Below are 22,042 nucleotides of genomic sequence, written 5' to 3' on the forward strand. Positions count from 1 at the left end.
AGCAGCATGTCATTCGTCCATGGTTGGTGCTTCAGCTGTAAATGCTTGCTTGACATTAGGGCAAAAAGTGTACACTCCATCTTCACTTGGGCCCTGCAGGAGGATTTTCTTGGACACCTGATCCTTGACAAGAAAATAAGAGGGCCAAAATTCAAAGAAGCAGGAATTATCAGTGGCAAATTTTTGAACTGAAAATAAGTTTTTGACAATTTGAGGAACATAGAGAACATTCTTTAAAGAGAGAGAACCAGAAGATGAAGGAAGGGATGTGATACCAATATGAGTTATTTGCAAACCTTGTCCATTACCAACATGGAGCTAGTCATGTCCGTTATAGTCATGAGCAATGTTGAGATTGGCTAAATCAGGGGTGATGTGATAGTTCGTTGCTGTGTCAGGATACCATGACATAGTGGAAACTCCATGAGTGTAGTTGGCAACAGGAACTTGAGAACTTGCACAATTATTTTGAGAATGACTAGCCGAAGAGTAATTAGCATGAGGAGTTGCATTTTGGTTGTGAGAGTTGTAACGAGAATATCGACGACGACAACAATCAGCAGTATGGTTTCTATAGCCACAGACTTGGCAAGGACCATGGGGTCGATTTCCATTCCAATTCGAAGATTTCTTGTGATTATTATTCTGAGATGGAGTGGGAAGCAATGGAGTAGAATTAGACTGACAAGTCACCATGTTTTCTTGAGGAAGATCAGTAGAGCTCTTAAGTAAAATTTCATGAGCAATAAGTTGACCATGGAGTTCATGAAATGACACTGGTTCAGAACGAAGATTTAAGGCAGTGATAATGGCATGATAGTCATTGCCAATATTGCGATAAATTATTGCAATAAATTCTGTTGGGGCAAGAGGACGACCTGCCGCATTTAGCTCATCAGCTAGAGCTTTAGCACGTTGCAAATATGTTGAGACAGAGAGATCATTTTTCTTCAATTCTTGGAGTTCAATGTGCAATTGCAGCTGTCGGTTTTGAGAAACTGAACCAAAAGCTTGAGAGAGAGCCTTCCATACTTCATAAGATGAAGATAACCCAATAACATAAGGAAATATCTCTTCTAAAATAGAAGAAAGGATCCAGGAATGAAGCATCTGATCCTTTTTATACCATGTTTCATATTCTGGATTTGGAATCTCACCAGGAGGAGTAGAAGAATCTTTAATTGTTTTCAATGGAGCAACAATTGCACCATCAACAAACCTAGTCAGATTTTGGTAATTAAGAAGATGATTAAATTGAGTTTTCCAAGCAAGATAATTTCTTGGAGTAAGCTTGACAAAGAAGGTATGATGAGCAGAATAAGAGATTGAATTTGAAGGGATCATTTGAGAAGAAGTCATGATTGATCAAAAAATTAGAATGAGGGCTTCGATACCATGTAAAAATAATATGAGAATGAATGTTTGTATTATATTGTTGTGTTAATAATGAATACAAGAGCAGCTTTATATAGCTGAATTACAGAGTTTGAAATAGCATAAAATCAGCTAACTACTTTCATGATTAAAGGATGATAGTTACAACAATAAGATAGATACAAATAAAACAAACTATATCTGGTTGTTGCTCTAACACTTTTAGCATACATCAGTGGTTGTTTCTTTATAAAAGAGTAGTACCCTCTTTCTAAGGATTATGTTAATCAATATTATTGTACAAAAACTCCTACACATTGTTTCACCATAACATAAGTCATAGAACACACAACGAGCAATAACATACCTTACCTTAAATCAAAGAAGGATGGTATATCCTTCCCACCTTAATTGTACTTTGAGCATATATCAGCGGTACTTTTTTCATAAAGGATTGGTACCCTTTTTTCCAAGAGTTATGTCAATTGGTATTATTATGTAAAAACTCCTACACAATTCACATTGTTTCATCATAATATAAGACGTGGAGCACATAACGAGCAGTAACATACCTTAGCTTAAACCAAAGAAGCATAATACATCCTTCCCACACTAGTTGTACTTTGAGCATACATTAATGATATTTTTTTAATAAATGAGTGATATTTGGTACTCTTTTATAAGAGTTGTGTCAATTGATGTTATTATGCAAAAATTCTCATGCATTTCACCTTATTTCACCATTCATAAAACATGAAACACATAACAAGTGATAACATACATCACCCTAACCAAAGAAATGTGATAAATTTTTTCCACTAAAGTGGTACTTTCAACATACATCAATAATACTTTTTTATAATGATCAGTACCTTATTTTCTAAGAGTTGTGTCAATTGGCATTATTGTGCAAAAACTTTCATGTATTTTATGTTATTTCATCGTTATATAAGATATTGAGCAGGTAATAAACGGTAACATACTTTACCCTAAACCAAAAAAGGGTGGTACATCATTTATGAAAAAAAAAAGTATCACTAATATGCGTTGAAAGTACGACTAAAGTGAGAAGGATGTACCGCTCTTCTTTAGTTTAAGGTAGGGTATGTTACTATCTATTACGTTCTTCATGTCTTATATCATGGTGAAATACCATGAAATGCATGTATGTTTTTACATAATAATATTGATCGATACAATCCTTGAAAAAGATGGTATCACTCTTTTATGAAAAAATATCATTGATGTGTGTTGAAAATACTACTAAGGTGAAAAGAATGTATTGCCATAACATGTTTCACGTCTTATGTAATGGTGAAATAATGTAAAATGCATGCATGTTTTTGCACAATAATATCGATCAACACAACCTTTGAAAAATAGGATATCACTCCTCCATTAATAATGTGTGCTGAAAGTACTACTAAGATGGGAATGATGTACCACAAATCTTTGATTTAAAAAAAAAGGTATGTTATCATCTATTATATGCTTCATGTCTTATGCATGCAAATATTTAAATTCCTAATAAAAATTAAGAGAAAATTAATATAAAATATTAATACAATTTTTTATGAAAATATATTTTATTTTTCATTTTATATAAATTCAAAATTAAAAAATTTAATCAAGCAAAAAGTTAAAACCATAATTAAGTTTTTATTTTATATAAATAAATAAATAAAAAAGTAAACATTTGAACTAAGAAAAAAATTAAAACCACCATTAAGTCATAACTACAAGCAAAAAGCTAAAATCATGATCATTAAATCTAATTTTCACATGAAAAATTAAAATTTTAAAATAATATAAAAGATAAAATGATATAACCAACATATCTTTATTTAATTTATATGTGATAAGATTTATCAAATAAATAAATATTTTATTTAGTATAAATATATAGAAAATGATATATAATTAAACCTCTAAATTTGTTCATTATGCATTTATGTTTATATTAATTGTGTTCTCATTAATTATTTACTATAAATTATTATTTTGTATTTAAATCTTTCAAAAATAATTAAATTCAATAAAACAAATTTGTCAAAGTCATTGGCATGGTTGGTTTGTGTAAAACTTAGAAATAAAATAAAATAGAGAGAGAGAGAGAGAGAGAGAGAGAGAGAGAGTTAACACGGGCTAAGGGTGGTCTAGGTGTGATAATGACCGGAAGGTGAAAATTCTCTCCAAGTCCGTATAAGGCTAAAATACCATGAATGTCCTTCAATTCAAAGCTTTTGAAAAGTATTTAAAGCATTTCACTTTTTTCCTCGATATTTAAAGTGTGTGGGCCCCGCATTTTATACTTGATGAGAATTGCTTACCTGTCATTATCATACCAATTCATTTTTTTGGATAACTTTCCCAAAAAAGTTGATAAGGATGCTGATGAGTTTTGTTGACTTATCATGTCAATATTAACCTAAAAAAAAAAAAAAGTTAGGTCTTTTGGAAAGTTCAAAGTCAAAGCTTTCAAACCTTTTTTTTTTTTTTTTTTTTTTTTTTTTTTGGAGGTATCGTTACATGATTTTCCATCTTAATATTCATTACTTCTATTCATACGGTTATTAACCGGTTCTCTCCCTTTTTCAAAAAGAAAAAAAGAAGAAGCCCAACTAAAAACCCAGCACGAAGCCCGCCAGTGTGGCCCATCTTGAAATCACCAATCACGGGACACCACGTCAGCAGTAATTTTGAAAGAACGGCACCGCAAATAATCTGAAGCAACACACGTATGCTAAATCGGATGGACCCCACACCAAAACCTTTAAAACCCTAGTGCCAAAACCCCCTGTCTCTCTCTCTCTCTCTCTCTCCTCTCTCTCTACAGCTCTACAGTCTACCCTTCTGTTCTGATTCTTGTTTTAGGTAATTTCGTTTTTCCCCAAAATTTGAAGAATACATGATTCTTCTTCTGCTTTTCATAATTTCTTGTAAAATTTTGAACTGAATGTTAGCCTCGATTTTCCTGCAGTTTTAGTCCCAACATTTTGTTGTTCATGAACCAACCTTTTTGCATTGCAAGTTGATTCCCATCAGAATTTCGCATTCTACGGGTTTTCTTTCTTTATGAATTCTTATGGTGAAACTTAATTCAGTTCTCTTGCTTTCTTGGATTCTGGGACTTGGTCTCATTTGGGAAAATTTTGAGTTTTTTAATTGTAAAAGCATAATCTTACTAGAATTCTGTTGAAGGGCACGATGATTTTTTGTTAAAGGAAGGAAATTTCTGGGAAAAAAAACTTTGAAATTTGGTAATCTTTCATAAGGAAGAGGTATTTCCACGGATAAAAAGTGGATTCTTGAAGTTCGCATTGCATTTTAACAAAGTTGATTATGTTCTCTCAATGAGGGGCCTATTACATTCTCGTAATACGCCTGCTTGGTTTTTGAAAGATTGTCATTCATCGAGGTACTTTTAGCAGTCTGCAATCTAATTTCCATTTTTTCATATGGCTTTGTTTCTTTTAAGTCCTGGATTGTTAATGTAGGCCTAACCCTATCTGGTTCTGAATATGTTGCCTTGGAAGGCTTGCCTCATTGATATTCAAACTTATTACTTTTTATCCACATTTTTCTTTCTTTCTTTTTTTCCCATTTTTTTTTTCTGGGAGGGGGTGTGGGTGATTTTAGTTTCTTAAATAGAGATAAATTATTATTGGGTCTTCAGAAAGGAGATTTTTTTCATGGTTTGCTAATATAAATTCAGGATTCATTTCTTAATGGAGACCAGAGATCCAATGCATTTGGAAACTGAACCGGCAACAGCCTCCACTGCCACATCTCAGGCTTACAAAAATGGAGAGCCAGGACTCCACAGTTTTCAGAGTGATCCAATACACCATAATGAGCTGATGCATTATGAGGGATCTGGCTATGGTCACAATCCTGTCCTATACAGGCCAGTGTCTGTCTTTCCACATCCAGCAGGGTACACATCCAGTATGCCGCAATTTTACACTAGTAGAGGCATGGCGAATGCTACTACTGTTATGCCTGATCAAGCCCAGTTCAATTTGATTCAACGACAACTGTTATATGGAAATCCCATAAGCATTGGACATAATTTACCGGTAGTATACCATTCTCAGGGTCAAAGTATTGGTGTCCCAGCTGGTTACAACTTAATCCCTAATGCAGTTCAAACTGGGAACCTTTACCATCAAGAACAATTGTTTGGCAGTTTACATCCATGGAATACAAATTACAGATTTCCTGGCCATGGCGTGGTTCATAATGCTGCTAGTTCACACCAGAATTTGGTTGGTGTCTCATTGAATTCTAGCTACGTACATGGTTGGCCTGGGATGAACATCAACCCTGGAATGATGCATGGCACCAATCCCAGAGCCAATTCAACCCCATCAAATCTTCCAGTGCTACAATGCCATTCACGGCAACATTTTCCTGTTCCAGTTGGCAGGGCCCTTGGTCTAGAGTATCACCTAGGTGCAAGACTAAATGAAGATTCTAATAGGTGCATTCAAGATCCCACCACTGGTTCAAGACCATTGAGTCACAGCCATGGTGGTTTGTCTCCTATGGATCTGGCTAGGTTCTCTAGGGTGGGTTTGACAAATACTTCTCTTTCAAGGATCCCCAATGAACAGAATTCTTTTGAACTACAACATGCTCATGAGAATATCATCAGAATGTTGCCAACTGAACCTTCTGCAGTTCTGCCTACAGTTTGGGCCAGACAAAGCACCAATATGGAAAATCCATCAGGTAAGAAGTGTAAACTTTGGTCCTACTTTTCCTAATGCGCATTGCCATAAGCACTGTTTCATTGGAATCTTTGATGTTGATCTACCTGACAATTCTTTTACACAGGGAAACTTTGATCATTCTATGAGTGGTAGAATAACCATGGATGCTCCAATAGCGCAACACCTTTTGTTGTTGCTTTGACATTAATAAGGGAGCATGCATCTTATTTTTGCCTCAGTGAACTTAACATCATGGGGAGAGATATTGTATAATTGATATATGATCTGATTACAAATAATTTCAAATCACTAATAATTTCAGGTTAATCTTCATGCATTTATTTATTTAGCTAGCGGACAAATATTTTTTACTTACCACATTCATCTTCTGCTGGATTTTAAACATTAGCAAATAAAGGATCTGTGGACCACCATGCCTCTGACTCTCCTTTTGCATTGTTATTGTATCACCTTCATTGTGGCATGTTTTTGTGCAGGCTGTATAGAAGTAGATTATATTAGCAAATAAAATATCTCTCACCTATCATGTGGCTTGGGAGTTTGGCATTTTCTTCATCCCAATCTGGGAGTTGTATTTCATGAATGAGGGCACTAAACCAAAAAATTTATATTTTTAACTTTCTTCCACTTGTGTAAGCTCTTGACTAGGTAGTTTTTCAACCCTACATTTGGCTGTCTAATTTTCACACACTCCTAGGCTCACTTCTCCACTGAGTGGTTGCCTAGTGTGTTTCTTAGATTTGTAGAATAATCACATAACAATGAACTTCACTTGACTTTATTTAGATGAGTGGGAACAATTACATTTGTGGTTACCTAATTTGACTTCCATCTCATGTTAGTTTTTTGATGGTTGTGATGGTTGTTAATGTTGCTCTCTTGGTAAATTACTCCTTATAGTTGAAATCAATGATAGGGATGTAAAATAAATGATAAAATTGCCATGCTTATCAAATAGAGAAATTTTTTTCATTTAACTTTATCATCAGTTATTGTTGTTTCCATAAAAAAAATCCGTACCTTGTTGTGTAACAGAAATTGTACTCGATACTATTAATGGAGAATGCAATAAAAAGATATGGTGCACTTCACTAAAGACTAGATAGAAACACACGATTTATGGTAATCTTGCTCATGTAGACTCAAATGCTTCTATAATCTACATTAAAGTAGATTTGAAAAGCTAACAGCAAATAATGGCATGCCTACCGACCTGGGTTGGCTGCACATCTTCTCGTGCCATTAAATGCTGATAAAATTGAACTATTTCTCATTAGGGAATTCTTTTAAAATAATTGAAAGGCTCATGAGAAGAGCTGCAGAGACTGCCCTTTCAAAAAGAGTTTTTTCATTCATTAACATTTTATTTAGCAGAGATCGTTTAATCTTTGGGACTTCTTGTTAGAATTCTACTTCTAGTCCAATTAACAAGGAATTTACTTTCCACATTTAAGCATATGAGGTTGTGACACAGCTGAGAAATTCATCACTCTTAACACCTTCCATTTTGAAATAAGGTAGCACTCAAACGATGTTCCTCTCTTATGAGAGTTTTACAAAATCCAAGCCACCACTATGAACATATTCAAGATTGTAATTGTAGGAAATGAAAGAAAATGACCAAAATCACTAGATATGTATGGTAAAGGGAGTTGATAAATGGGACTGCCAGAAGGAGAAAAAAGTTTCTTACTTATTTGTATTTCAATGACTTCTTCATAGGTATAAGGTATATGAATTTTCTGTGCTGCATGACTCCTTTCCAGCCATCCAGTTTTATCTAGATTCTTATCGTTTATGAGATCCTTAGTAATTCTGCTCTCCACTTTGCTTCTACCATATCTTCCCTGATCTACTTCTTTCCCCTTTGGCACCTTCAAAACAAGTCATATCAACCCCATAAACGTAGCCAAATTATCAACTTGGTGCTTGAATATCGTCCCTGTTGAAGATAGATTTCAAGATTATACCATGACTGGTAAAGAATCATTTTTATAAAATTCAAGTGAAAAACAACCAAATTACAAAATGAGAGAAATGGAAATAAAATAATGGTTTTTAAAAAATAGAACTTGTATGTAAGGATTTTTGTCTTTAATGCTTATTACATAGTACAATAAAGAATTGTGTGGTCTCACTTTTTTTATGGGCACCTCTAATAGCCAAGTCTTAGATCTGAGGATGGTGGAGTAAATCATTGAGTTCTTGGATTGGAAATATTATGCAAATCACAGATTTTTCTTTGATGTACTAGTGTTACTTGCCTTTTTTTGGGAGAGTGGCCAAGAAAGTTGATTGTTTAAGAAACAGTTTGAGATAATGGAGAAACCTTTGGATGCTACCTCATCTTTTCTTATGAATATACTATATCATAATTGAGAGAATTATGTCATGGCTAGAAGGTTTTGCTGAATCATGATTTGAAATATTTCATTAACAAAGGGAAATTCAAGAGGTATTAGGAATATTTTTTTTGATAGACAAGAGGTATTATGAATATGCAAAAGTATAAATTTTCATTCATTTAGATTTGAGTAAGAAGCTATATATGTACACATCCTTTGAACATCACCACCACAGGCAATCCACAACCACAACCAGCCCCACTTCCCTCTGACGAACCAATCTCCATTTTCCGGCTATCTCTCCACCTGTAAGCCATGGCAAAATCACCACCAGCTACTTCCAAAATTTGGCAACTTATCACCTTGTCACTACCACCACCATGCCATGTACTGTCTATTGCCCCCAAATTTTACAATAGTTTCTGGTACAAATCACTTTCAACACTCTTTGGTATCTATAATTTTCAGCACCCTATCTTCACCCTACATCATTGCCTATGTTTTCTCACCATCTTCAATAACCATTGACTACCATCACCGAAAACTTGATACTTCCTCCCAATCACCCCTGCCACCAGCATGCTTCCACCTTAGAATTTCAATACTAAGTTTACCGCCAGTCTTTATTAAAAATATATATATTAGAAACTGATCCAATCATCCAAACTGCAAAATTTTGATTCCACATACTTTCACTTCCAATACTCCGAAACTAAAATCCATAGTTTAATTCCAACCCCTTGAGCCAGACAATTTTGAATAATTCTATTATAAGTATTAATACAAAATAATGTTTGTAACTAGATTTCAATTCTCCATAATAAGTATTAAAAGCAAACATTATCTAAAAGGAAATAATTAAGAATGTATGGTTGTGCACCACACAATGGAAACAAGCAGCACACACTGTCATTAATGCATACTATATTTTCCTAAAACAGTGATATTTTGACAGAACTTTTAGCAATAATAATCCAAAAATCATTTTGTATGACAGGTATACATTTGTTTAGTTTCCATGGAGTACACAGGCTGCTGGAAAGGCCCTCTATTTTAGTATTCCAATTGCTTCTTGAATCTTTTCTTTCAAGTTTTTTCTTGATAATGTTTATAGTTTCCATTATCAATCCTAGCATAAAAAACAGTTAACATGGTTACAGATATGCAAATCCACAAAAGTTATGGTAGAGTTAGGTTCTAAGATCTAGATGTGTGGCAAGCTTTCATGTAAAGACATTTTCTGGCACTGATTTACAATAAAATGATAGAAGAACTACAAATGCTTGTGTGTTGCTTTTCATATGTTTCATAATCAAGGAGAGCATGGTCATGATTCATTTATTCAGGGAGTTGCAAGCTTATTTGGAAATTGGAAATGGTAAAGATGGAGGTATATTGCTAATCAACAGCATTACATATAGCAATAGAGTTAATGATTTCTTGAATTGTGCCATATTGCTTGTTATAGCGTGTTCTAGTCAAAAGGGCCTGTGATGCTTTGCAAATCCAGACACCTGTATTCAAAGACAGAAAAGGATGAAGATCGATCCTTGTAATAGCATTTCCCCATCATTTCTTAGAGTCTGGCTGGCATCTTTTTCCATCTTTGCTTACAGGTTTCCAGATTCTCAACATGGTGCCCCCCTTTGGCGATGATGATGAAAATTTTGCCTCTAAGCATTTCATAGAGGCCCGATTTATTTGAAAATCTTCTCTCGTGGTTTCAAGTATACATGAATTTTCTTAGAATTTAACAACACTTTATCATGTTATTTCACCTTTTTTTCCTTTTTTTGTTCCTTCAATTTTGCTAACCTAGAATTGGATTTGTTTTTCAGAAAAATTGCAAAAACAAATAGTGTGCATTATCTTCTGATTTGAAATAAAATCAGCATTCTAAAACCTTTATTGCTAGTGCTTGCAGGTGAACGCAGTCAAGCTCAAAGGAACCAGCTAGACCACTTCAACCAAACTTTTGTTCCATCTGTTAGGAGGAATACAAAGCAAACAGCTTCAGCTTCTGGCCAGGTTTCTTGGAAAAAGACCTGGACCTGGCCTTCTAATAGGATACATAAACCATCCAAGGGAAACGTTTATCATATCAGCTGGGATGGTATGTCTCTCTTTAAGTTCTTTTCATGGTTGAAAATTATCTTCACCTTTCCAGTCACTGTCGGTACAATTTTTGCAAGTGTGATATTGATATCCAAGAATCCTGGAAAGAGTTTTATGGTTTGACTTGGTTAATGGGTATTTTTGCATTGCGATAACATACTATATAGTATATACACCTTGGCTAAGATTCAAGCTAATGAAGTCCAGCCAATAAAGGTCCAAAATGCATGATAGACTGATAGACTAGGAATCTAAGCATGTTAGGTCATTGATAGACTGACAAATGCCATGGATAAGATTTTATATTGTGGTCAAAACTTGGCTTGCCCACAGCTGTTCTTGACCTCTATCCCCTGCAATACTCTAAAGGAAAGTGGTAATGAAATTTGGTAGAGCAATGGTTGTTTTAGCTCCTCAACTGAAGCATATTTTGTTTCTTATAAAAAAAATTATTTAGATTAATTGCAAATTTTACAAATAATATTGTAGTTGTTTGCGGCAGTCATGACTCGTATTTGACAATACACCTGTATGTACTTTGGTGCGCCTTTTTTTGTTTAAGCATTTTTTATAATATTCTTGTTTACCTATAAGAAAAAAAAATAGAAATAGATTTTCAAACAGTATATGACGACCCACAGATATCTTTTGTGTGGGTGTGCATGCAGTTGATTCCAATCGATGCTTAAGTTGCATTATTTTGATTCATGACTTGTGTTCTGCTACTTATAGTAAGAATACCATTTGCAGGTTTTGATAAATCCTATCTCCCAGTTGGCTTGAAGTGTAATTTTTGCAATGGGGATCTTGGATATGCACCAGTAAAGATCGAATCCAAGCCTCCTGTTCTTCCTGAAGTTTCTGTTCTTTCTTGTGGCCATGCCTTCCACTCCGAGTGTTTCCAGCCTCTTATACAAGAGCCATCTGCAGAGCCGCCATGCTACATATGCGCCCTTGGCAAACCTTGAATATCATCATCATCATCATCCATTTTTACAATTTTTCTTCAAAATTTCTCAAATGGCTTTTGTATATCAGTTCTTTGATTCTGTATTAGATAAAAGGAAAAGGGGAATAGTAGAATTAAAATAGGAAGTGGTAACTTGATGCAAGCTCACATTTAGAAGAACAAAAAAGAAAGCAAACATATGCAGTGTACAAAGGTGTGTATATATAGCTATAGAACCTGGGATTAAACTAATATTGCATCACTGGCTTTATCTACCATGTTTTCTGATAATTGATTTGTACAAGCCAGTTTCCAGTCACAATGAATATGAAGAATGGGCCCATGAAATTAGTAGGCTTAGCATGTGGATATTATTGTTGGGTTTAGTTTGTCATGGTATACGACAGGGATATTATGGGTTTAGTTGACATAGGTTTCCTAATATAAAATGACCACATCATCAACCATCTCACACAAGTTTCATTTCTCTAAATACTGCAACTATATGCTGATGGTTGAACTTGAACTGCGGTGGAATCAATGAAGTCATGGATATATAACTTATATATTATTAAAATTAAAAATAATTTAAGAAATTCAAAAATATATTAATAATCAAAATTCCTCACACACATTTCATCATTTGTCATTAATATTGTGATAAATATAAGATTTATTAAATTATTGGTATTTCTAATTTTATTTTTAATCATCTAGGTAAAATAAGATTTTATTATTTAAACTTGTTTGGATTTCAATATCTATATATTTTATTATTTTCAAAATTATTAGTTATTTTATTTATATTATTCTATAATATATAAATAAATAGTAAATATTTATTTGAATATCAGTTTGTATGGCATTTTGCCTAAAAAAAACCAAAATCATTTGGTCCCACATCGGCAACCTAAGAAACAAAGTAGCTGAATTTGCCTAGAAAGCTCCCATGCAATGGGCCTAGAGGTTAAACAACAGATTTTTTAATGCAAAGCCCAAACTATACCTAGCTGGACCTGGGGCTTCACAATAGCAAGCCGGAGAGGACACGTGGACTGTGCCTTAGTCAGGAACGGAGCCGGCTCATTGAATTAGTGGTTAGACCGCCAGGTGAACCGGTTCAATGTTGGTTGGACACATTTTCAGTTCATTGGAGTGAACACCCAACCAGATTAGGGTCTGACCAGTCGAACCGGTCCAATTTTTAAAACATGGGTTTAAGCTCAATGCTATGAATTGTATTATCAAATGTGTGGTGAGGTGAAAGCCCATGCCTTAACAGGGAAAAAGCCTTAATTCTTTTACCACTCTACTGACCTGTCTGGAACAATGAGAGCAGCAACGGGACAAAATAAAAACTACCACTCTACGGACCATAGTTAGAGAAGAGGAGTCGTTTCTAGGCAGGCGACATAAGCCGATCGTTTAAGACTTTGTTTAAAAGGAATGATAACTGATCAGGATCTCATTGTCAACACTTAAAAAAGAATGGGTCAAAATAAATAAGCAATAATAACCAGTCCTTAAGATTAAATCGTTAAGAGCTTCGCAATTGCCTGAATTCAGTGGGAGCTGAAAACACAATTTCAGAAAATTTAGCAAAGGCAAGGCAAGGCAAGGTCTTCTCCATTTAATTAAAACCTGATAGAAATTGCACAGTCCATGACATAAGCACCATTATTTGCATGGTGGACCAACATAAACTCGAATCTTCAAAGCCACATAAAGAACTTAATAGGGGCCCCTTTTCAAAGGTTGAAAGGATCAATACAATTAAGTTACAAATAGAAATCTTACATCATCTATATAACATGCAGAAAACAAGCAACAATGGAACTACAAATACCTAATGCATATATATATATATATATATATATATGAAACATTTATCAGGATTCTTCATCAAAACAATTTTCTGAATCCCAATACTTTCTAAGGTCCAATTCAGCAACCAGCAGATCTTCCATTCACAGGGATAGGGAAGGGAGAACTTCACTACCTAGCTTGGTTCTCATCATCTTCTGAAATGTTAAACAAGAACTTTGGGAGAGAGGTGATTCGCGGGAGATGAAGCAACAGATCCCCAAACGAGTCTTTCCTCGACATGGCTGGTGCCTGCTTGTAGCCAGTGACATCCTTGGAGTCCCCCTCAGGGACCGTAATATCACCTGGAGCCTTGTTCTCATGCACTGATTCAGAAGTGTGGTTAAGCTGAACATCCTTTTTCTCGTCTAGTTCTTCGAAGCAACCTTCCCCATTCATCTGCAAGTTCTGAACTGAGCCAGGGTCCTTCTGAAGAAGACAGCAGAGAGAATTGACCCTAGACATGAGGGATTTCTCATCAGAAGCTGCAGTAAAATGAGAATCACTGAGCAGGTATTGTGCAATGTCCTCCAAAATGCCCTGGCATTCTACTCCTTCCTCACTTAAGGCTGGATTTCCAGATGTCATCTGCTCTGAAATGCGATTTTCAATGTGATTCATAAGATCACTCATTGATATAGATGGATGAAGCCCTGGTACTTTTAGCTGTTCCCAATTCCTTTGCCTCTTCAAGTCGTCTGTCTCACAATTTCTACTGCCTTCCATCGCACGTGTATCCATCACTGATAGAAAAAGGCCAGCAATGATCAATTGATATTGCCAGGAAAAATGTTTATGGCTCTAAAAAAACAGAAAGGATAAATTCCACCTCCTTTACTTTAGAACTTCACACTAAAATACTACGAATCCACCCACCTCTAGGTTCAAGCTTTTATGAAAATAGAACCAAAACAATAGCAAATGCCATAGGTAAGGTAAGGTAAGGTAAGGCAAGGCAAGCTCAAAAGTGCCACATACACCTCCAATGAATTAGTGGGACCCATCCTAGATGGTGGGTTATCAAATTTAAATGCCTTCTACCTATATATATATATGAAAAAAGACATTCATCTCTCGAGGGCTATTATAAGACAACAGTTAACTACAATCTATTTACTAAAAGCTATGAACCTATTGCATAAGAATACTTAATAAATATAATGGCATCATCATGTCATAAAATGACAAAAATAACAGAAGAGCCCAAGCAAAAACTTATCATAGATCAGGTTCTCATCCCAAAAGTTGGTCACAGATTACGTACAGGCTAATTGAAGATCAGGTTTTTATCGAAGAGGACGGAGGACTAGACCAGCAGCTCCAACTAGGACAGTTAATTGAACAAGCTCAGAAATCTCTTGCTCAATGGAGATGATCACATACTTGTGAGAAAATATAAATAAACATCAAACTCGTATTTATAGGAGCAAGGCAAAGAAATGCTCCCAGCCTTTCAAATTATTATTTTTTATCTTGATTAATTTTCAGACTTCTGTGATAACTTAGGATGATCGGTTTTGTGTACATATGAATCTGAGAATTCCAATAGTGTAAAGTTCATATGGCATCTCAGGTTCAATGAGCTAACTATACGTGGTCTGATTTTTCATGAGCGCACATCATTAACAAAAGAGAGAGTAATCAAGCATTATTATAAGTCATGACCATAGGGCAATTGTGTTTGGTGGTTTAATAGCAAAGAACTTACTAGGCATCAATATCATCACACTTCCGAGCAAATCACTGATCATAAAGACATAGAGAAAGAGAATTAAAAGGCTATCAACAGGCATCATCTATATCCCCCGTGACAGAGCATGATTATGACCTTTATTCATCGGCATTAGAAAATTAAAATAAGCATCAAGTTCATTGATGTACCTGAGCTAGGGGAAGGAGATTCTCGGGACAAATTTTCTGAAGCTAAACCAACAGGATCTCGTGGCTCAATCTTCAAGGAAGATGACTGAGCTGCAGTTGGTGATGCAACATCCTGGAAGCCAGAGATGGTGGATCCTTGAACTGACTCCAGTTGATCAAAACCTTCAACTTTGGATTCATCAGGATCCTCAAAAACAGAAACTCGTTCAAAATATGGTGAATCCAAGACAATCTCAGGCTGTCGACTCAGAAAGTTAAGGCGCATATCACATTGGATCAGCTTTTCAAAATGCTTATTTAACAGTCCTTGCGGGCACTGCAGAAAGTGTTGCCTACAAAACCACAATATAAGAATTTTCCATCATGTTCCTGACAAGCTACAAACTTAAATATATAGTTGCATCAAAATAGAACATCAGGCACTTGGAAATGTGCCAATAGTGATGAAGTTTAGCACTTGATTTGATTCTAGAAGGATCATTTTAAATGCACGGTTGAATAAGGTTGCCTTAAATTTCAATGTATGGAAATTGAGGAAAGGGTAGCATAGACTTAAGTAGGAAACATATTTTAGGAAGAAAACAAAAACAAATTCCTAGAATTAACCTATTTTTGGGTAGGAAAAATTAATGACAACCTATAGAAGAGATGACATTCTTTTGGATGGTTAATATTGTAGCTAGAAGGAAATGCTTTTCAATATTCATATGTACTAAATTTAGTAAATGCGCATTCCAAGAATAATAATATCTTAACACCAAATTGTCTAGTAGAATCAATGTAGCAATTTTTCGATTTAAATTGAACAATTTCGCTCCTCTTCCATAACTAAATCACACAAGAGAGCTTTATGCTTTAAACATTGAAGAAAGCATCAATAGCATGCAAGAAAAACAGACTTAAATCTTTCCAACCCAATATGGTTTTTAAATTACCCAAAAAAATGTTATTCTGTTATCTATCGAACCCCACAATCCATGAACTCAACTCCTTCTATCACACCCCTGACTTCAAAACCAGTGCCTACAATTTCCATCATTAACCACTGCCAAACCCTTCTCTCCTACCCACATCCAACATCTTGATCAATCATTGCAGCCACCAAACTCATGGTCAACCCCTATCCTTTTGCCAGATATTTTTTTTAAAACAAATAAGATTCTATTAAAAAAGCAGAAAGTGTACAAGAGTACACTGGGAGTATACAATGAGCAAGAAAAACCATAACAAAAAGGGGATTAAAAAAAGAAAAAAAAAAAAAAACAGCTCCCACCCACAAGAACCCAACCAATCTACACAATTAAAAAAGGACAATCAGATATTGGCTGACATAAAAACAAGGTGATGCTGTGTCCATCCCTCACCATTTCTCTTCCACCCTTGGCACACCAATGACACCAAACCACCAACAAGTGGAAAAGGTGGCTGCAGAGGATGAAAACTGAGGATGGTTTTGGGCTTGGTTTATATCCCATGAAGCACCAGGCTTCAATGGTGGCAGGTTTAATAGGGGGAGATCAGAATGGAGTTGCTTTGAATTCTTTGTTTGCTCTATATAGCAGAATGCTCTAAGCTCTAACCATAGTTAAAAATTGAATTTATAGACAATGAAGGATATTTTTGCTTCAGGGACTTATTCTGGTCTACCAGATCTCTGGCAACTTGTAAGGAAAAATTAAACATCATAATAAAAAAATGATTCATTTTGTCTATTAACTTATTTATCATGCCAGGTAAAAACAAAAGGATTACATTCTTCAAAGGCCCATATCAAAGCTCAAGTCACTGGTGCTAAATTTCATAGATTTTCAAAGGAATTTTGCATTCATTTGCATAACACGCTTCTCTAGGTTGTAGTTGTCCTCCATACTAACTCAAAGCAAAAGATTGTAGATCAATGAGTCAATGTTCGATCTAGGAATTGCTCTCCAAAATCATTACACAGAGGGGAAAAGGGTTTGAATGTTAACTGCTCAGATTTACAACAGTTTTGCAGATAAAAGACCATGTTCTTTGTGTTTTACAACTTATCTAAATATTATGTATGGCCAGTCATTTTGAGATATTTCAAGATTCAAGAAACCTAAAATAATTAGTATTTATTACCAATCGGGCCTATATTAATACAACAAGGTCATCAAGCTTTACCTGTGTATGCTAGCCTGTCCATCAGTAAAATCTGCTGTCGCCTGCCATAAGGTGTGCTTTCTTGGCTGTGGATTGGTCTCCCTGAAGAAAAGAGGCTGTCTGGCCAGCTGCACCACAGAAAAAATTGACAATCTCCAATGTCAATTTTGAAAGGAAATGCAAATAAAAAAAGAATGACAATCACAAAAAATGGGAAATTCTATGCTACCCACAATTTTTTTTTTTTTTGATAGGTACTATGCTACCCATATTATACCTAACCTCACTGAATCTCAGCTATTGAGGTTCAAATTCAATCTCAGTGATTGAATAAATAAAGGAAAAAATTGTAAAATATTAGAAACTTTAAATGCCTCGTTCTCATTGAATGCAAATACGGATGTGGTGCCACATGGGTCTCACTGAATGACTATAAAAACTCATGGAAACTCCACTATGCAAGCCTGCACAGGAAAAAAAAAAAAAAAAATTGATCCATACCACTACATTCAAGGTCCCTGGACCATCATCAGGACAATTTGCCTTCAAAGCCATTATGTCCGACCACTGGATTTCTATTTTACTCTTGAGACCACCTTCAAGAACTTCCCAAACAAGCTTATGCTTCGCAAAGTAACATTTTGCCACTAAATCACCTTCATATCTTGATGCATACTGAAAACAGACAAAGTTTAAGCTATTTTTTGCATGCCATATGCATTTCAAAATTAAAATAAACTAAAATCAATAAGAACCGCACATTTGAGATACTAAAACCAAAATAATAATAATAATAATAATAATCATAAGTACCTCCCAACGGCCGATCCTTAGAAGTGAAGCAGGAAAATTAGAGGCTTTTAACTTGTCAGTGCCCAAAGCCATGTTTCCTTTACCCGGATCCTTCTTATCCCCTGGATTAGGGCCTTTGTTTGGTGCGCATCCTACATTAGAAGGGTTCCCTTGGGAAAGCCTCATTTGAATCAAATCCAGTAAAGATGGGCTCTTCCTCAACCTCAAACCCAAAGGGCTTGGCTCATCAAGTGGATTGTATTGCGAAGGGGGAATTGGGTATGCATTGTTTCCGGTGCTCCATTGCTAATTAGTCAACAAAACCATGTCATAAAAAATCAGTGAGACAAAATCCACCCCATAGAAAAAGTCAAAACGACAAAACGGATGTCTTAAAAATCAACCCTACGGAACCCAGTAAACCAAAGTTTCAGGAAAGCTCAATAAGCCACGAAACAAAAGCTCTTCCAAATTTTCCACGGCAATCCAAAATGCAGACCAGATTAAAATTTTAACGCAATAAAAATTTACTCGGAAAATCCTATGTTTGGTTCGCAAGAAAATTTTGGGGAAGAAAACTAAATTCAGATCTTCAATTTCAGATTTCCAGTATTTGACGTCCAAAAGAAAGAAACATCCACTCAACTGATCCCGTACAACCATTTAGCCCAATTGGACTACCATTTTCAATTTTTGGAAGACCAGTAACTTAAATAGAATACAGAAAATTTTCCTCTGCTTTTCTTTTCCTTGGTTTTATCGCAACCAAACAGAGCTCAAAAATCTTCAAAAAAAAACCCTCTACCTGATCATGTAGAACTTCAACGAAACTAATGCACAAAAATCACTCACGATAAAAAAATTCTTAAATCAAGATAAACCATTTTTCCAAACCCTAACGCTCCAATTGGTTACCGATAAAACAAGGAAACAAAAGAAAACCCCCGCAACAATTAAACTAAACAGCTGTATTAGGATCACCCGAAAGTAAGCCAGCTCCCAAACAGATCGAAAACCCCAAAATCCCTTTCTTGTCCTACTTTTTCTCGGCAGCCAAACAGAGGAAAAATAGGATAGAAGAAAAATCAGACCTGGTAAGAGGTAGAGGGCTTAGATCGCTTGTTGAAGGGACCATGCTCCTCCTCCAAGGAGTCCTCGATCTCCAACTTCACCGGCAACTTGTCCCGACACGGCGTCGTTTCACGTTCCGGTCGGAGACTCCCCGATTTCATCAACTGAACCATCAACTTCCAAGGACCCAACGCTGGATAATATCAAAATCGCCTGAAACCCAAATTTCCCTAAAAATAAAAAAATAATAATAAAAATAATGATAAAGCCTTTTCCTCCCTCCCTCCTTGATCGCTGAGAATCCGAAAACCCTACGAAGCCTCTTTGTTCCTAAGGAGGGGCACGCCTGGAAATTTAACAAAATCCTAACGCCGTTAATAGATGACAGCAAGCACGTGAGCGATCACGTGTTTTAAGCCCAATCACGCCTACTTGTAGTCGTAGTCGAGACACCAAGTTTGACCGCACCCCCTCAATCACCAAAACACCCTCTCCCAAAGGCGGCCGCACCGCTTCACTGCAGGGTATTTATGTCTTTTCATTGAATTCGCAGCCCATTAGACACGTGCCGGCAGATGCCGCATGTAAATTAGTGGATATATGTGGAGCCCAGCAGCCTTTGGAACGACGGCGGTGGTCGGGGCTTCCATGACACGTGTCGAATGATCCGTAGGTAGCTTGTATAAGATGGTTGTTCTGCTTGACACGTAGGCAGTTGAATTGGATGTCAGATTCCGCCTTATTTTTCTATCTTCGGTGATTTGGATAAAGCTGGAATATGCTTTGGGAGGTGTGAAATGGTACTCGCGCTTAACGACAAACCGCGTAGACTCGCTCTCAGGTGTCGACAACTGTCCTAAGTGCTGGCACTCAGCCACTTTGCTAATCAATTTTCCCGGCCATTAATATCAGCATCCCCATTATTAGATGTTACATAAATTAGGAAGTTTAGGTCATGGTACTGCTTCTAAGGCCTAAAGATATTTCTTGGTGAAAATTACACAACACTCCTCAAAGAAATCAATGATTACACTTGAGATATCTTAATTTTCTAAAACTACAATAATATCTCTTTTATGGTATTCTTGTAATATCACTATAGCTTTCATCGATGGTGACTAACATTAAATCGATAGTCGACCTGTGATGTCATTACTAAAAAAATCGAAGAAAATACCTAAAAGTACCTCAAATACTTTCTAAAGCATTTTCTCAAGAGTCAACCTTAAAATAAATAAAAAGTAAATAAACATTAAATTAGTGTTAATTGATGTGAAATTATAACTAGTCACATTTGAGTCATTATTGTTATATTTTTCTATCCAATTAAAAAAATCAAAATCAAAATCCTTTTCAACCCAACAAACCCTAACTTAGGGTAGGAATGTGTTTTTTCGAGGTACTCCCTATATCCCGTCCTATTAAATGAAAGGGTTTGAAAAGGGTTTGAAAATTTTTTAAAAAGATAGATTGAGGACATATTCGAATATTGTCTTATTCTATCCCATCTTACCTTAATTATATATAAAATTTAATTTTAATTTGATTTAATTTTTATTTTCTCATTTTTAATATATATATATAAATAATAAAAATACTTTTAAAATAAGTTATAAAAAAATAATAACATTTTAATTATCTATAAAATATATTTATTTTAATGTAATTAAAATCATTTTTTACCCAAAAAAAAATTAAATGATATAAGATAAGATACATATATCAATATAAATTTCTTATACCTGCCTCGTCCCATTTATAAGAAATATTTTGAATAAATGGGATGGGTGAGTCCCATCCCGAATTCATCCTGATATCATCCCTAATTTTTATTTATTTTCTTTAATTCCTTATTTTCTTACCTTGAAAACACGTACCCTAACATTCAAATTTCTTGAATTTTTTTCTTCCCAAATTTCATCCCTTACCATACAAATTATTCATACAATGATTGAAGACATTTTCTCATCTTGGTTAGCAATTCTATCCACTTGTTCTATTTTCAATTGTCCTTCTTACGGAGTAATAGGAAGCAAGGACTTGCTACTCGGAAGAACCTAATTCTTATCGTCCTTTAGCTTTTTATGCACTTTTAGTACAGAAGTATTTGAGTTTCCAAAATGGCCTCGAACTCGCCAACTAAGCCTTTAAAAAGGAAAAAAAAAAAATCTCAGAAACTCAAAGCCTTAACCGCCGTCTCTTCTTTCTCAACATCAAACTCAAAGCCTTTCCTCTATCTTCTCATTCTGAAACCTACAAAATCTAGGTCAAACGGACTCACAATATCCATTGCCACCTTTATAGTCAAAAGGTACATAAAACCCCAAATATGTGGGAATGACATGATATAATTTGAAATATATGGTTCCCATTTTGCATATACTTTTTAATTAGTATATAAAAACACATTTTTTTTCAAAAAATATTAATGTAAAAAATAAAATAATTAATTATTTGCTTATTTTAAAATTTAATAAAATACTTAAAGGGACGATTGTAAAAATCTCATCAAAAATTAAAGAATTCCAATTTTATTTTATTTTTTACATTGAAAAATAGTCTCTAACCTAAAATTTGTTTAAAATAATTATTTTAACTCTTTTAAAGCACCTTTCAAATAAATAAACAATAAATAAATCTACTTATTCTTAACGTAAATTAATATTGCACTTTAAATCAATTAGAAAAATTACATACCATAAGGTAGGAAAAATATTTTATTTTTATAAATAACATATATATTTTCAAATTGGGTTTATGAAATGGAGTTTAATTCCAAAAAATTCCAC

General features: G+C 34.9%; 2 protein-coding genes across 7 annotated transcripts; one reads left to right on the forward strand and one right to left on the reverse strand.

Annotated features, from left to right (window-relative positions):
* The first annotated feature begins 4,069 nt into the window (after window positions 1-4,069).
* Window positions 4,070-11,820, forward strand: LOC104880711 (uncharacterized). Of its 5 annotated transcripts, none has more exons than XM_059740824.1 (4): window positions 4,070-4,248; window positions 4,355-6,108; window positions 10,371-10,568; window positions 11,321-11,820. In XM_059740824.1, exons 2-4 carry the CDS (start codon window positions 5,103-5,105, stop codon window positions 11,536-11,538), a joined length of 1,422 nt encoding a protein of 473 aa, XP_059596807.1. In that variant the 5' UTR covers window positions 4,070-4,248; window positions 4,355-5,102; the 3' UTR covers window positions 11,539-11,820. The 5 variants fall into 5 exon arrangements, with proteins under 5 accessions (XP_059596807.1, XP_059596809.1, XP_019078412.1 ...); XM_059740826.1 differs by having other exon boundaries at window positions 5,114-6,108; XM_019222867.2 differs by having other exon boundaries at window positions 4,071-4,248; window positions 5,090-6,108.
* A 1,410-nt stretch (window positions 11,821-13,230) lies between these two features.
* Window positions 13,231-19,756, reverse strand: LOC100251901 (uncharacterized). 2 transcript variants are annotated; one of them, XM_002274658.4, is made up of 6 exons: window positions 19,274-19,756; window positions 18,204-18,488; window positions 17,892-18,065; window positions 17,412-17,518; window positions 15,264-15,595; window positions 13,231-14,125 (listed from the first exon to the last, which is right to left on the reverse strand). In XM_002274658.4, the coding sequence occupies exons 1-6, from the start codon at window positions 19,424-19,426 to the stop codon at window positions 13,515-13,517; spliced, it is 1,662 nt and encodes a 553-aa protein (XP_002274694.1). In that variant the 5' UTR covers window positions 19,427-19,756; the 3' UTR covers window positions 13,231-13,514. The 2 variants fall into 2 exon arrangements, with proteins under 2 accessions (XP_002274694.1, XP_010656631.1); XM_010658329.3 differs by lacking the exon at window positions 17,892-18,065 and having other exon boundaries at window positions 19,274-19,655.
* Window positions 19,757-22,042: the final 2,286 nt, after the last annotated feature.

Source organism: Vitis vinifera, chromosome 11, assembly GCF_030704535.1.
Source record: "Vitis vinifera cultivar Pinot Noir 40024 chromosome 11, ASM3070453v1".
Taxonomy (NCBI): Eukaryota; Viridiplantae; Streptophyta; class Magnoliopsida; order Vitales; family Vitaceae; genus Vitis; species Vitis vinifera.

Bases quoted from the DNA above. Each gene is read 5' to 3' on its own strand.
- LOC104880711 (XM_059740824.1), top strand. From the start codon at position 5,103: ATGGAGACCAGAGATCCAATGCATTTGGAAACTGAACCGGCAACAGCC. The intron at 6,109-10,370 runs GTAAGAAGTGTA...CTTTATTGCTAG, and splicing joins CAATATGGAAAATCCATCAG to TGCTTGCAGGTGAACGCAGT. The intron at 10,569-11,320 runs GTATGTCTCTCT...TACCATTTGCAG, and splicing joins TTATCATATCAGCTGGGATG to GTTTTGATAAATCCTATCTC.
- LOC100251901 (XM_002274658.4), bottom strand. From the start codon at position 19,426: ATGGTTCAGTTGATGAAATCGGGGAGTCTCCGACCGGAACGTGAAACG. The intron at 18,489-19,273 runs GTCTGATTTTTC...TTGACTAATTAG, and splicing joins AGCCCTCTACCTCTTACCAG to CAATGGAGCACCGGAAACAA. The intron at 14,126-15,263 runs GTACATCAATGA...TTTTTCTATCAG, and splicing joins ATCTCCTTCCCCTAGCTCAG to TGATGGATACACGTGCGATG.